At 35.4% G+C, this 15713-nt stretch overlaps 1 protein-coding gene across 1 annotated transcript; it reads right to left on the bottom strand.

Annotated features, from left to right (window-relative positions):
* Positions 1-11385: 11385 nt before the first annotated feature.
* On the bottom strand, positions 11386-11985 carry LOC111408539. Its single transcript, XM_023038286.1, has 2 exons — positions 11897-11985; positions 11386-11821 (listed from the first exon to the last, which is right to left on the bottom strand). Exons 1-2 carry the CDS (start codon positions 11983-11985, stop codon positions 11386-11388), a joined length of 525 nt encoding a protein of 174 aa, XP_022894054.1.
* Positions 11986-15713: the final 3728 nt, after the last annotated feature.

Raw genomic sequence — 15713 nt, 5'->3', positions numbered from 1 at the left:
AGGATTGAATTGAGCAAGATAATGGCCTTATAGGTTTCAGACACGGCTTCGTCACAATTGACAATATCTTGCACCAATTTTTTAAATACATCTAAATTGTCGTCGAGATCCTTTGAAGGATCCATTTTAAAGCTGAAGAATCGTTCGAGTAGGTAGAGTTTATTCGGTACAGATTTAAGCAAGTATAAGTCTTCTAGTCTTTTCCAAAGTTCTTTGGTGGTTTTTAGTTTTCCCACTTTTCTTAAGACAGCGTCAGACAAGTGTAATATTATTGAGGTATAGGCAAGCTCATCGACTTCCTCTTTTTGTTCTTTTGAGATATCAGGTGCAAAATTGCCTTCGATGACTTTTGACACCTTTTGTTGGACTAATATGCCTCTCATCTTTTGTTGCCAGATAAAGAAGTCCCCTTTACCGTTAAAAATTTCCAAATCAAAATTATGTGTTGTCATTGGTTAACACACTAATTAAGCCACACGAAGTAGTATTGGGAAGCGTGATAAGATAATATCTTGTTAATTCTTAGTAAAAGTAACAATTAACCTAAACGCTACGTCCACCAAGAAATACCAAGCACTTTAAATCAAAAGAACAAGCACTCAATAAAAGCAAGTAATCCTAGTTCTAGCACAAGCAATGGTTACCCCTTCACGGTAACCCCAAAACCTAACGATCACCCCGCACGATGATCTTGCTATTGCTGAATTTAAATGGATTAAGCCAATTTACCAGCGCGGACCTATCTGAGTCCGTAGAGTGGAGAAAAACGAGCTTGCTGTTGAATTTCAGCCGGCGTCGCACAGGGGCAAAATCGTCCAACTTTTTCTGTGTAACCTGAAACACAAAACAAAGTATATCAGCGCATTCAGGAGATCGAAACAAGCAAGTTACCTGAAGACAACGTCGCTGGACAGTCGCCCACGTGCTGCCGCCGTCAGCCCACCCGCCGTCGCCTTCGTCCACGCGCCGCCTCTCCGGGAGCGCCTCGACCTGCTGGTGATGGGTATGGCCTCCGTTTGTCCAACCGAGCTTTGGTTTGTGAGTAATTGGAAATTTTCAGATTCGGGTTCTAAGGTTCATGTCCAAAAATCAGCCGATTTTGAGCCAATTTTTGCTACCCAAGCTCTGATACCAGATGTTAGGATCTTCCTCAAGCTGCTCAAAGTGATTTCCGGGCTCAGTTAACCATTAAACATCAAATTCAAACACCAAACCGAGAGATGAACGACCGCCGGACTGCTCACTTCCTATGGTTGCTTTTCTCTTTTGCTTGTTGATTCTACCACACACTTAGGATGGATACCACACAGGTAAGAGTTACAAAGCCTCAAGCAATTGGTAGGGAAGATAAATTGGCAGGATGTATGAAGGAGAAGAAGAAGAATAACGCCTCTCTCTCTCGAGTTCTCTTCAAGCACGGCACACAGGAGAAGAACCAATTACCAATATATATATTAGTTCATTGGCCAACATAAGGTAAGTCACAATATGGTAAGTAGGTTCGACTAGGGTTAAGTCCCAATAGAAAATCAACAAGCCACAAAGATTATTAGCCATCCAATAGGTAAAGCAACGCTAGGTCGGTTCATCCATTATTCGGTGTTGATTTATCGTTCAATCATTCATGTCGACTGATAAATTAGTTTTCATCATCGCCAGGGAGGTCGTTTGACAACATGATGTCTAACAGTTTACAAAGTTCAAGATGATAATTTAGGTTTAATTGCTCAAGCCACAATGACTACAAACAAAATGTTTCATGTATATCTTAATAATACTCATCAATCATGCTTCATAGCAAAACTACAAGATGTGGTTTGGCTTTGGAATTTTCGATTTGGTCATCTAAATTTTGGTGGGTTGAGAACACATATGGTGATAGGCCTTCCTCAAATTACAACTCCTTCTGAAGCTCGTGAAAAATGTGTTGTTAGCAAACAACACCGTAATCCATTCCCCCTAGGCAAATCATGTAGAGCAAATAAGGCATTGGAAATACTTCATTATGATATTCGTGGGCCAATAACACCATGTTCTAATGGAGGTAAAAGATACATAATCACCTTTGTTGACGACTTTAGTCGAAAAACATGGGTGTATTTTTTACAGGAAAATTTGAAGCTTTTGCAGCTTTTAAAACTTTAAAGTGCATGTTGAAAATGAGGTGGGCAGGAAATACAAATACTTCGTACTGATCGCAGTAGAGAGTACAACTCACAGGAATTTGCAAAATCTTGTGAGACTCATGGAATTAAAAGGCAACTTATAGCAGCTTACACTCCTCAGCAAAATGGCGTTTGTGAAAGGAAGAATCGCTCAATTTTAAATATGGTGCGAAGCATCTTGCTAAGGAGTGGTGTTTCAAAAAGTTTTGAGCCTAGAGCTGTTAGTTGGAGTGTTCATATATTGAATAGAAGTCCTACACTTGTTGTTAAAAATATAACACCTGAGGAAGCTTGGAAAGGACGAAGACCAGATGTGGATAATTTTTAGGTATAGCTTATGCTTACATACCTAATGAGAACAGGAAGAAGTTGGATGACAAAGGAGAAAAATGTGTCTTTCTTGGTATTAGTGATCATTCGAAAGCTTACAAGTTATATAATCCTATCACTAAAAGGATTGTCATCAGTCGAGATGTAGTCTTTAATGAAGAAAGAAAGTGGCCATGGAATGAAGACGGAGTAACATCACAACTCCCTACAAACATTGATGGAGAAAATGAAGAAGGGTAGCATATTGAAGGGCGGCAGATTGTAGAGTAAGAACCACAACCCACAGTTATCCAAGAAGGGTCCATAGCATACCAAGATCAGAACATTTCCGAAGAAAACCCACATGGATGGCTGAATATGAGTTCACAGGGATTGACCAATTCGAAAACTCACTTGCACACTTTGTTCTATTTTCAGATTGTGATCCTATGATTTTTGAAGAAGCTGTCAAACAATCAAAATGGAGAAAGGCAATGGATGATGAAATTATAGCCATTGAAAATAATAATACTTGGACATTGACTGAACTTCCTCAAGGGTAGAAGACTATTGGTGTAAAATGGGTCTACAAGACAAAACTGAAAGAAAATGGTGAAGTTGATAAATACAAGGCGCGCTTGGTTGCCAAAGGCTACAAACAAGAATTCAACATCGACTACAAAGAAGTTTTTGCTCCAGTTGTAAGGTACGACACAATCAGATTGGTGATTGCATTAGCAATACAAAATTGTTGGTGTATTTTTCAACTAGATGTTGAATCAGCATTCTTACATGGAGACTTGGAAGAGCAAGTATTTGTTAATCAACCTCCTGGATATGTTAAGATTGGAAAAGAATGTAAAGTGCTTAAGCTAAAAAAAAGCTTTATATGGGTTATGACAAACCCCATGAGTTTGGTACAGTCATATCAAAGCTTATTTTTTGAAGGAAGGATTTAAAAAATGTCCTTATCAACACACACTTTTCATGAAATTGGAGGATAATGGCAAGATGCTCATGGTTTGCATGTATGTAGCTAACTTAATCTACGCTAGAAATGATCTGGTCATGTTTAAGAACTTTAAGAAGTCCATGATGATTGAATTTGATATGTCTGATCTTGGCATGATACATTACTTTCTTGGCATAGAGGTGGTTCAATCTACTGTTGGCATTTTTATCTCTCAGAACAGTATGTGCTAGAAATTCTTGACAAGTTTGGAATGAATGAATGTAATCGTGTTAGCACACCAACAAAAATAAATGTGAAGCTCATCAAAGGACCTAAAGGAAGAGATATTGACAATACTCTTTACAAGAAAATCGTAGGAAGCTTGATGTATTTAACAAGAACAAGGACTGACATAATGTACGTTGTTAGTCTCATCAGCAGATTTATGAAGTGTCCAAAGGAGATGTATCTCTTGGCTTCAAAAATAATTTTCAAATACTTACAAGGCACCGCTGATTATGGTTTGCTTTACGAAAGAGGTGAAAAATCATATTTATTTGGTTTTACATATGGTGACTATGTTGGTGATCCATAGGATAGAAAAAGCACATCTGGTTTATGATGGGACAGGAGCAGTCTCATGGTCCTCAAGGAAGCAAGCCATTGTAACATTGTCAACTACAGAAGCAGAGTTTGTGGCAGCAATAGCATGTGCATGTCAAGCAATTTGGCTATGGAGGACTCTTGAGTTTCTTTGTTTCAAGCAAGAAGGACCCACTCACATCTACTGTGATAACACTTAAGCTATAAAGTTGTCCAAGAATCCTGTTCTACATGGAAGGAGCAAACATATTGATGGAAGGTATCATTTTGATGAAACCATTGATCTTATTTACTGCAAAGGAGATGATCAAGTTGCTGATATGTTTACAAAAGCCATTAAATTGGATGCATTTCAGAAGCTGGGGAAATTGCTTGGAGTTTGCACGCTGAAGAAATAAATGATATTATAATCATGAATTTAAGGGAGGGATTGTTGAATAAGTAATTTACATGTTGACCTAATCTTTAGCATCATTAGCTAGTTAGTTTTGTAATTACCAAGTCTATAGGATTTGTTAGTCAGTTCCTTTTTTCTTGCTTTTATCTGTTGTGTTAATGCCTATATAAAGGCCATTTGATTGATGAATAAAGACACCAAGAAGCAATTAGGTTCTCTGCTCTCTAGTTTTATTGTGCGAAGACTTTGTCTTCTTTAAAATTCAACAATGTCAAAATCTAACTTTTATTACCAATGGAGAAACATAAGATTGGAAAGGTAGCAACGGTTTGTGATCCTGAAAACTGTTGCTCAAAGCAGAAAACTGAAAAGCATATTTAATTAGTTTGGCATTTTTAGAAATTATTTTATGACATTTTAGTCACTGAATTTATTCGGAAAAATAGGAAATTTTATGCTAATATATCATCAAGTAATATATAATTTTAAAGTTAATGAATCTTAAAAAACAATTCCACTACAAAAATAAAATACAAACAACTATTGAATCATTTTAGCCTGACTGGAGTTGAATTGGAGGAAATGAAGGCTAAGAGGATTGTAGAGGATTAATTATAAGTATTAGGGAAAAATCAGGAGTGAAATACAATTTATCGAAAAATCAAGACTAAATTGCACATTTGTAGAACTTTTGGAGTACGAATTTTAAAAGATTATTCAGGTTCATGGACCAATGTGGAAGCTTTTGAAAGTTATAGGATCAATATTGAAGATTTGGACAAAAAATTACCAAAATCATGAAGTAGGGACAAAAATGAAATAAGTTGCAATTTTATAGTTGAACACGATTAGCAAATAAAAATTCTGTCATTTTCCAAATAAAGGAAGGAGGAATTAGATTAGTTTTATTTTTCATGTTTTATGGTTTTACTAAAAACACTAAAAACATTAAAAAATATGTTTTGAGTTTTATGTTATAAATTTAATCCTAAAATACCAAACCAAATAAGTTTTGGATATTATACAAAATTAAAAACTTTAGATACGATGAAAGTAGCAAATCAAACTACAGTTTGATAGTTCTATTCATATATCAAACTAAGTACTAATTAATTAATTTGATAGCAAAATTTGATTTTAATTTTAATCGAAAATCCAACATTGAATAAAAATCAGAATTAAGTCAAACTTTATTTTTGAAGTGAGGCCCTAATTTTAATTGAAATTAGATTAAGTTCAAACCCTGATTTCCCAGATTGATGTTAACCCTTAATTTTCACTGGAATCCAAATATGGTAAAAATACCCAAATTGGTCAAAATACTCGAATTCGGTTAAAACCATCAAATTAGTCAAAATTAGGTTCAGAGTCTATAATTAGAGTACATGGATTAGATGAACCACACACCTATCCCAGCTAACTATAATATCTTATCCCGGTCATTCCAATGGATCCATCCGAAATTGCAGTTGAACGCTCTAGTTTTCCCAATAATTTTATCTTTGGTGTTGCTACATCGGCATATCAGGTGATAGCAACCAATTATTGTATGTTTTCCTAGGTCGTATTGAATGGAAGAATGGACAAGAGTTTAGCCTATTTTTAGTTTGTTATCAGTGATCTCTATTTTACAACCATCTTATCAAACATGCCACTAATGTGTGAAAAAAAAAATGAAAATACTCTAAAACCATTATCGGAATGCAAGATTATATATCAAAGGGATTTGTGATGGGCCAACCAACTATGTCGTCACATCTATACGTAATGTTCAAAATATTTCTTTGTAATATTAGTTAAATTTGTCATCCCATTCATTCCGATGGATCCTGTTGGACCCAAATGGATTGTAAAGAATGAGATTTAATGACAATTATGAAGTATTCAAGATCACACCACGAAACAAGATTTAACGTAAAGAAGAACAAAAGATTTAATCGCGGAGGAATGATATTTATTATTCAACAATATGGAGAAAACAAGTACAATTTAGCAAAATTGCTTCTACATAAACTAGCAAAGGAGCCTCTTATTTATAGTACACAATCAAAACCCTGATAGAGTCCTAAAGGGTAAGAAAATATATTACAATTTGGTTAAAATGCTTAAAAATTGAAAAACAAGGACGGCGCCTAGAAATGTACTATGCAACCGCATATTACATCTCATGCGGTTGCATAATAGAGGCTGAAAACTCTCTGCCATTTACCATTTGGTCACGTGGTGTGATGGCATGTGAATGTGACCGCATACATCTCACCGTGAAGAACAAGAACTCCTCTCTTTGTTCAACTTCGTTTCCTTGAACCCTAATCCAATGCTTTAAGAGTTCAAGTCGAATTATGCCACTTCAAAACTCCTATTTGAGTCACAATCCTAACATATCCCACCGAAATGGAGGCCAAACAATCTAATTTTTCTAGGAGTTTATCTTTGGCGCTATAACATCGGCATATCAAGTGTGTTATTAGTATATTTTATTATTTTGTAGCAAGCAAAATTGGACAGAAAAATAAACAATTCTGTAGCCTATAGTTATTACTTTGTTAATATTATTCAGTACCATTAAATACACCTTATTAAATATTCCATTGTTGCTAGGAATAATAAAGATTCGCCAAAACCATTGTTACAATGCGCGAGTACATATGTCAGAATGTCCGTTAACATGTAATTAAAAAATTTTCTTCTTCTTAATTTCTGGATATATAATTTGTTTTATGGGTTTCGTAATGATAACAAAGGGATTATTTTTCTTATTTTCTGAATGAATACAATCATACACATATAGTGTAGAGTGCAAAATAAAGAGAGCAATTTTAGGCTGAAAATCCAGCTAAACAAAGGGAATTTTATATTACAGCTGGGGAATAACCCATCCCTACCATATTTCAATATGGTATGTTGACAACTCACACCAACACTTCTCCTCAAGTTGGTCCATAGATATTGTAAATGCCCAACTTGTTAAGTGAGTCGTGAAAGACCTTGCTGGAGATAGCTTTCGTCAGTATATCTACTAATTGATCTTCAGATTTTAGAAATGGGAAGAGAACTATCTTTGATTTGAGATCCTGATTGATAAAATGTCAATCCACTTCAACGTGTTTCATCCTATCTTCCTGAACTGGATTATGAGAAATGTCAACGGCTCCCTTATTGTCGCAAAATAAGTTCATTGCAGATTTGGATGCAAAGCCAATCTCAGTCAATAACATCCTAAGCCAAAGGAGTTCACAAAGTCCTTTGGCTATGCCTCTAAACTCAGCTTTAGCATTTGATAAAGCCACCACCTTTTGTTTCTTGCTTCTCCACATGACAAGATTGCCTCCTACAAATGTAAAGTAGCTTGATGTAGACTTCCTGTCAGATATGCTACCAGCCCAGTCTGCATCGGTATAGCTATCGACATTGAGGTGATTGTTCTAGAAGAACATAAGTCCTTTCCCTGGTGCAGATTTCAAATATCGAAGAATTCGAATTACTGCACCCATATGCTCTTTACTTGGTGAGTGCATAAATTCACTCACTATGCTCATTGCATAAGTAATGTCAGGTCGAGTGTGGGATAAATAAATTAGTTTTCCAACCAATCTTTGATATCTCTCCTTATTAGTTGGGACTTGATCTGGGTATTCTCCAAGCTTATGATTCTGAGCAATTGGGGTATCGGCTAATTTACAGTCAAGAAGATCCACTTAGGATAATAAATCTAACACATATTTTCTTTGGGAAAAAAAATATACCCTTTCTTGATCTGGCTACTTCAATCCCTAAGAAATATTTTAGGCCCCCAAAGTTCTTCATTTCAAATTCATTTGCCAAATTTTTTTGAAGTCTGTCGATCTCTTCCATGTCATTTCTTGTAATAATCATGTCATCCACATGTATTATTAGAGTTGTTACCTTTCCCCGTCTATGCTTCAGGAATAAAGTATGATCTAAGTTGCTTTGTTGAAAACCACGTTTCTTCGTAGCCAAGCTAAAACGACCAAACCATGCGCGGGTTGATTGTTTTAGTCCATATAGTGATCGTTGCAATTTGCATACAACCCCTGATTTTGAAGAAATGCTGCATCCTGATGGAATATCCATATAAACCTCTTCTTCAAGATCACCATGAAGGAAGGCATTCTTTACATCAAACTGGTGTAGTGGTCAATCTAAATTTGCTGCAAGAGATAATAAGACCCTCACATGGTTTAGATTTGCCACCAGAGAAAATGTCTTTTCATAGTCTATGCCATAAGTTTGTGTATATCCTTTCACCACAAGTCTTGCCTTGTAACTTTCAATGGACCCATTAGCCTTATGTTTGATGGAGAAACCCACTTACACCCTATTATCTTCTTTCCTTCTGGTAATGAAAGAAGATTCCATGTTTTATTTTTTTGTAGTGCTTCCATTTCTTCTTTTATCGCTTGAGCCCACTTTGGATCCTCTAAGGCCTGTTGTATTCCATTAGGAATCTGGCATGTAGGCAAACTGTATACAAATACCTTGAAGGGTTTCTCCAATTTTTGAGTCTATATATAGTTGGCAATTGGATACTTCGTGTAACGCCCCAAATTTTATCGACTAGAATTTGAGGTATTTCTGATATCATTTCATAAACATACATCAAGCAAAAATATAAATTGGAACTTTAAAACTCTTAATATATTAAATACTCAAATACCAAAATAATGTCACGTAAACATAGAAAATTAAACGGGATTAAACCGAAACACATAATATCCTAATAGAATTATTTTAAAATATTTTCTTGTCAAGTTTCTTTACTTGGCAACCCGTGCACCACTCAGCCACTATCCACGTCGATTTGTCTAACTTGAAATTTTAAAATTGAAGGAGTGAGTATTTTATACTCAATAGGATACATACGTCCAAAACAATATGATAATTTTTAAAACATGAATTTACAACATTTCATATCATCATTTCATAAAGAGCAGTCGATGATCCATCGAATACTCTAACATATTTGAGAAGACTCGAAGGAGATCTCACATTTCATTTCATAAGGACCCGCAGGTCAATTAGCATTTCATGAAATAAATCACGTAAAAAAAATTATAATATTGCAAGGATAAATCATTTGCACATAGTATCCTACCTTATCAAATAAATGTTGAAAGAAATTCAAGAGTCACGTTCCAATTGTTTTCTTTTATCTCTTGCTTACGAATTGTATGTGCATGTAATAGATGGAAAAGAGGCAAGAGAATTATAATTTTGGTAGAATATGAATATAATAGGGGATTTCTACTGAACTTAAAGGATGAAATTAAAACTAAGGAAATGGGGTTCATGGTAAAAATATGTGTATGGCAAAAGTATTTACAGGCAAACATAGAGTAGCTGATATAGGTCAGGATTGTGTTAGTTATTATCCTCTATAAGATTGAAATCTATCCAAATTATATGAAGAACAATTATAAATCAAGAGTAATCATTGTCAAAATAAGGATAACACAAGTGATAGGATTAAAACAGAGATAAATTACATTATATATAATTATACCCAACACATACAAATGTAGGAGAAAATTAAATTATATACAACACGTGTTCAACACGGATGAGAAAACTGATTCTGTTATGGTACTGGATTTCAAATGGAAAGGCAGAGATATGATTAAATCATTTTCCAAGTTATGGTAATTATAATTATATAAATAAACTATTATATTTTTTTCCTAATTATCTTAAAAGATACAAGCCTTTTGCTAGTCACGCACACCAAAAGTGGAAACCAACTTTTGTTACAATGGATTTCAAATGAAAAAAATAGACTTGGGATAAGATTAAATCTTAAAATAATATATCTAATGGAGGAAACAGAATTTAAATAAGATTTTTAAACTTGATTGTATAATAAAATATTATAATCTTTTGCTAATTATCTTAAAAGGTACATTATAAAAAATACATATTAAATACGTTTCTTTGAATTGATTTGTTTCCAATTAAGTTATCATTATCCATGCATGCACACGTTAAGATAAGTTGAACTCCTAATTGCATAGGATATAAGGTTTAATTTGTTTTCCCCAGGCTGAAATCATCTATGTGGTACAACCCCTCTCTTAGTGCCATGCCCAATGATCTCCTATGTGAGAATATCCTGAAAGAGATAAAAATTAGGATATATTAAAGCAACACAATTTAGTTCTTTAGTGACTTGGGCTATGGACACTAACTTATTTAAGAGAGATGGAACAAGTAAAGTATTGGATAAAGAGAGAGAAGGTGATAAACCAACGGTTCCAGCTCCTATAACAGGGTATGTGACTCCATTAGTATTAGCAACGCTACTTCGTTTTGGTTGGGTAATCTTAGAAAAGTCGTTACTATCTAAGGTCATGTGATCGGTTGCCCCCGAGTCAACAATCCAACCACCATAATTATCTTGACTGGAACCGAATAATGCAAGACCGCATTTATCTTGGTTATTGAGAGAATTTGACTCATCTGATGGTTCCATCAGTGGGGTAAAAAGAAAGTAAATGTTCTGCCTTTGCCCAAGCAGCTCGTCTCGGTTCACCATTGGTGTTAGCTTTCTATTCACCCTGTTTTCGTGCTTTAAGTTCATTCCACCACTTTGGGTTTAACCTGAAATAGGTTTCACGATCATGCTTTATGTTCCCACAGTGTATACAACCTCTGTTGGATTGTGTTTTTCCCTTATAGGTTGTATTGGCCTTTCCACCACCTGTTGAAGAAGGTCCACCCTTGGATATTTGGAGTGTTGGTCATGTCTTAACTCCTTTTGAGGCCATAGCAGTGGCATGTGTATGTTCTATGTTTGAATTCATAACATATTGTCGTATAGCCTCTCTTTGAACATGAGCATAAGCTTGTTCAACTGTCGGGAATGGTCGGATTTGGAACACATCAGCCCTAATTTTATCTAGGTGATCATCCAACCCATCAAGAAAGAGATAGACTCTATCTTCCTATATAGCCAAGTTGTATATCTTTATTTCAGCAGGGCATTCCATTGGGTTTGACCTACAAAAATCAATATCTCTCCACAAGCCTTGTAGACCATTGTAATATTCTTCAATGGATCCTCCTGCTTGTCTCATTCTTGTCACATGTTTCTTCAAACCATACACTTGAGAAGTGTTTGTTCCATCGAAATAAATAGTAGCAATTGCATCCCACACCATTTTTGCAGTAGAAAATCGAATAAAATTTCCGATTGGAGTCAGGTCTATGGAATTAATTATCCATCCCTTCAAAATTGTATTTTCGATTCTCCATTTTCGAAACATGGGGTCTGATGATTCAGGTTCTAGAATGTCTCCATTAATATATCCCAATTTGTCCTTGCCAGAGATAGATATCTCAACAACTTGGGACCATAAACCATAGTTTAATCCATCTAGCCTGATCCCAATCGGCGCAGCAGGAGGTTCATAGGTCTGCACTTAATTCTTGGTTTGATTTTGGGTTAGGGCTTACATTAGTCGAGTCATTAAATCATCGAGGATGGTTGTAGTAGAGTTCTCATCATGTCTCTGGTCTGCCACCACGTATTTAGGTTCTACCATAATTTCTGATCAGTTTTGGTAACGTGTTTGCTGTAGCAGAAATCCTAGGCTTTTTTGCTTTGATACCATGATAACAAAGGGATTATTTTTCTTATTTTTTGAATGAATAAAATCATATACATATATAGTGTAGAGAGTAAAATAAAGAGAGCTATTCTAGGTTAAGAATCCGGCTAAACAAAGGAAATTTTATATTACAACTGGGGAATAACCCACCCCTACCATATTTCAATATTGTATGTTGACAACTCATGCCAACACGTAATTAATTACTGTAGGTCAAAGAAGCTCGGAATGCAGGTGGTAAAGTAAACAGTAATGAACTTGGTCTCTCTCTTTCTCTCTCTCACAGAGTATGTATTTGTGTATTAATATAGATGTTAACATAATTCTACATCAGTTAAATATATATTAACCAACATATAAAAGATTCGGGTACTGATCGTAATAATATTGACATTTTGAGATGAAATTTCTAATTTTAATATTGTATCACTCATTTATTGCACCAATCATAAAAGGAAATATCACTCAAATTTAAAGAATTTTTATTTTTATTTTCAGTCAAGACTTTTTTTTTTATAGCAAATACCACTAGTATGGATTATTTCATACAATAATAACGAGAATACAAATAGAAGAGGAGGCACAGACCTGACCTCTAGTAAATGTAAATTGCAACAAATATCTCAAAATGAATTGCAATCAACAGTAAACAAGATATGAACAAAAACTAATTAAAACTACTCAAGGGTATTCCCAATGGTAGATCTTTGGGTGGTAGTACATAGACATTAATTGGGTCATGAGCCTGGTTTCAAACATTTTTGGATCATAGTAGTCTGTGTAGTCTGGCTCGCTCATTGGAGAGGGGTCTCGCCTACATGAAGAGGCTTGCCTAGGTGAAAAATGTTGTCCACATGATGGTGAACTAAAAGTCGGGCTAAAAGCGAGTACATCTAATCTCATAGTGCTAGTTGCATGTGCGTTTGATCTTATGGTGCTCTGTGCTACAACATCTGAAGCATGGGAGAGTGATTTGATGACTATGGCTACATCGTCCTTTGCATTTTGCACGTAGTCTCCAAGGCCCATGCCATCCATGTCTCTCTATATATGTGCTTTTACCTTATTTTGTGTAGGAGTCGTGATAGAAGGACTAAGTGAAGGTTTATATGTAGGAGTTTTACTCATAGAAAGTTCCTCACCAAATAGCTTGAAAACCAAATTGATATGATCCTGGGTCGATCAAGATCAATCAAGGGAGCAAAGTTCATGGAAAAGGTGCAAGGGGCTCAATTGGGAGTAATATGGAACAATGATGATACCCAAGGTCATATAAATGCATACTCAAGAAGCGAGGCACATGGGGTTGAAGATAACATATCAAGTGTCAAGTTCAATGCTAGGGTCAAGGGCCGATAAGTTAAAGAACGCATCGTTGGAAGAAACCAAAATTAGGGCCAACACACAAAGCCATGCGGCCACAAGGCTTTAAAGCCCATGCGCTCGCATAGACTAGGATAGGGATTGAAGAGGCAGCCCACGTTTCTTCCATGCGACCGCGGCTAAAAGAACCACGCGGTCGCATGGTTCATTCAGGACGCGACTTTTTCCTTTTTTCGTGAGGATTCTGTTTTGATTTAAATTGTTATTTTTGGTAACTTTATAAGTTTAGGACTCTTAATATTCATTTTTTTTCATTATTCCTAGGGTAGTATAAATACTTTTTCCTATTATACATTGTAGGACTTTTGGTATTTTGAATTAATCAGAGGCAAGGTTACTTCCATCTTTATTTTTTGAGAACAATTTATCAAACTTATTGGGATAATTTCTCATGGCATTCACCAATCAAAATGCTATTCGTGGATTATACAATCACGAGATCAAGGTATTCTAGTAATTGCTTTGGTTTCTGGTTCATTTTATTCTTCGAGTCAATCTTTAAAATTCCAAGTATGATTTCATAAATCTTGTAATCAAAAGGCTAGCATATCCTAGTGATTGTGTTGGTTGTTTAATTCATAATTGTGGGTCGAATTCCATAAACTTTGATTTTTGGCTTTCTTGAGGTTTATGCCATTTTTTTGTGGGTTTAATAGCGATCTAGTTATCCAGGTTCACATCACAAGTCCTCAATGGAAAGTCCCATGGTAGATCCAACTTTCATTCCATGGTCCCTCTTAAAGTGATCGATCAATATTTGCTTGACACCATGCCGCTCTGAGCTGATCTCAGCCAACAACCCCTATGCAAGAGCAGCATAAGGAACTGATCCTGTATCTTATCCTTATGTTGATTGAGTACCATTTGTATGTGTCTTCAATGGTGGATAGCTAATATGTGTCGGCTCAGAGGATACCTCAGTAGTAGCAGTGGGAATAGGAACTAGAGGTAGAGTAAATGTAATAGTAACTGGATGATATACTACCTCCAAGTAGCTGGAGGTGCTGCAAAATCGGAAGGGGATTCTGGAGGGGCTGTTGAGCTACTGTGATGATAATTTGCAAAGTTATAACAATTGGAAGAGCTATTGAAGGAGTAGCTAGCTGGTCTGAACATATGAGCTAGAGGCAGTAGGAAGCGTAGCTAATGTAATAAGAATAGATACAGAAGACGAAATCTGGACTCTAGATGTGCTAGTAGCATGCTGTCTCCTCTGGTCTCTCTGAACTGGAACCATCTCTTAGGAGGTTCTATGACAACCTAATTTCCTTTTCCCTTATCGTGGGCCACTTCTATATTATGTTTAGGGATGGGGTCAACAATTATAGCTGGTGGTGGTACAGGGCGTGATCTAACTAAAAAATGGTCCTCAGCATGACGAAAGTGTCTGCATCAAAAATAGTAATCTGGCTTCTTCTCGTACACAACTATCTGCCAATATCCTTCGCGCTTTTCACGCTCAATCCAAATCCTATCTGGAAGCTTATACAACAAATTAACATCAATGCATATCCATGCCTCACTAGGTTGGCGTAGATCTGAAGTCGCCTCATCAATACGCAGGTTGCCCCTTTTAATTTAATCCTTTATCAAAATTCCTTACCAGTTCAAACACTAAGTGAGGCAGTCATGTAGGCCCTCATATTTGGAAGAACTTCTATACTTTTACTACTTTTCTATAAATTGATATCAAAATAAATACTCACCATTTCTAAGAAACACTACCACGAGTCCCCCTGAGTTCTTTTTACTCATCTATTTTCAATATTTTTCTCTCCAAATTGTTGATTTTGAATCTACCACTATTTCTAATATGTTTCATAAATACGTTGGTAGAAATGAAATGAATAATATTTTTCTACCACCATACTAAGAAAATTGACATATTTAGAATTTGAATCACTAGAAGTGGCTTGAAGTACTTGTTCATTCACAAAATGAAAATCTAAATAAATTTTCTACAAGTGATACAATGAAGTTTAATAAATAGAGTGAAAAATGAACTGAATGAACAACTTTAAGCTATTTAAATAACCTTTTTGATTCAATAATGCAAGAAAAAATTTTCTCCCGTTATTGAAAATGATAAATTTGTGACCATTATTTGGAACATTAAATTCAAAATGAGCTTGAAATTTCTAGGAACGCTCTGGATACTGCTTGAAACACGCACTAATCCTAAATTCAAATTTTATGCCTTACCCATTTTACATTTCAAGTTACAAATTCGATCTTTCGTGCGGAATTAATAAAATTAATAGCAAGAAGTCACTAATTAA

Source organism: Olea europaea, chromosome 13 (genome assembly GCF_002742605.1).
Source record: "Olea europaea var. sylvestris chromosome 13, O_europaea_v1, whole genome shotgun sequence".
Taxonomy (NCBI): domain Eukaryota; kingdom Viridiplantae; phylum Streptophyta; class Magnoliopsida; order Lamiales; family Oleaceae; genus Olea; species Olea europaea.
This window is presented reverse-complemented; position numbering and strand designations above follow the sequence as displayed.

Bases quoted from the DNA above. Each gene is read 5' to 3' on its own strand.
- LOC111408539 (XM_023038286.1), bottom strand. From the start codon at position 11,985: ATGGTAGAACCTAAATACGTGGTGGCAGACCAGAGACATGATGAGAAC. The intron at 11,822-11,896 runs GTAAGCCCTAAC...GATTGGGATCAG, and splicing joins GATTTAATGACTCGACTAAT to GCTAGATGGATTAAACTATG.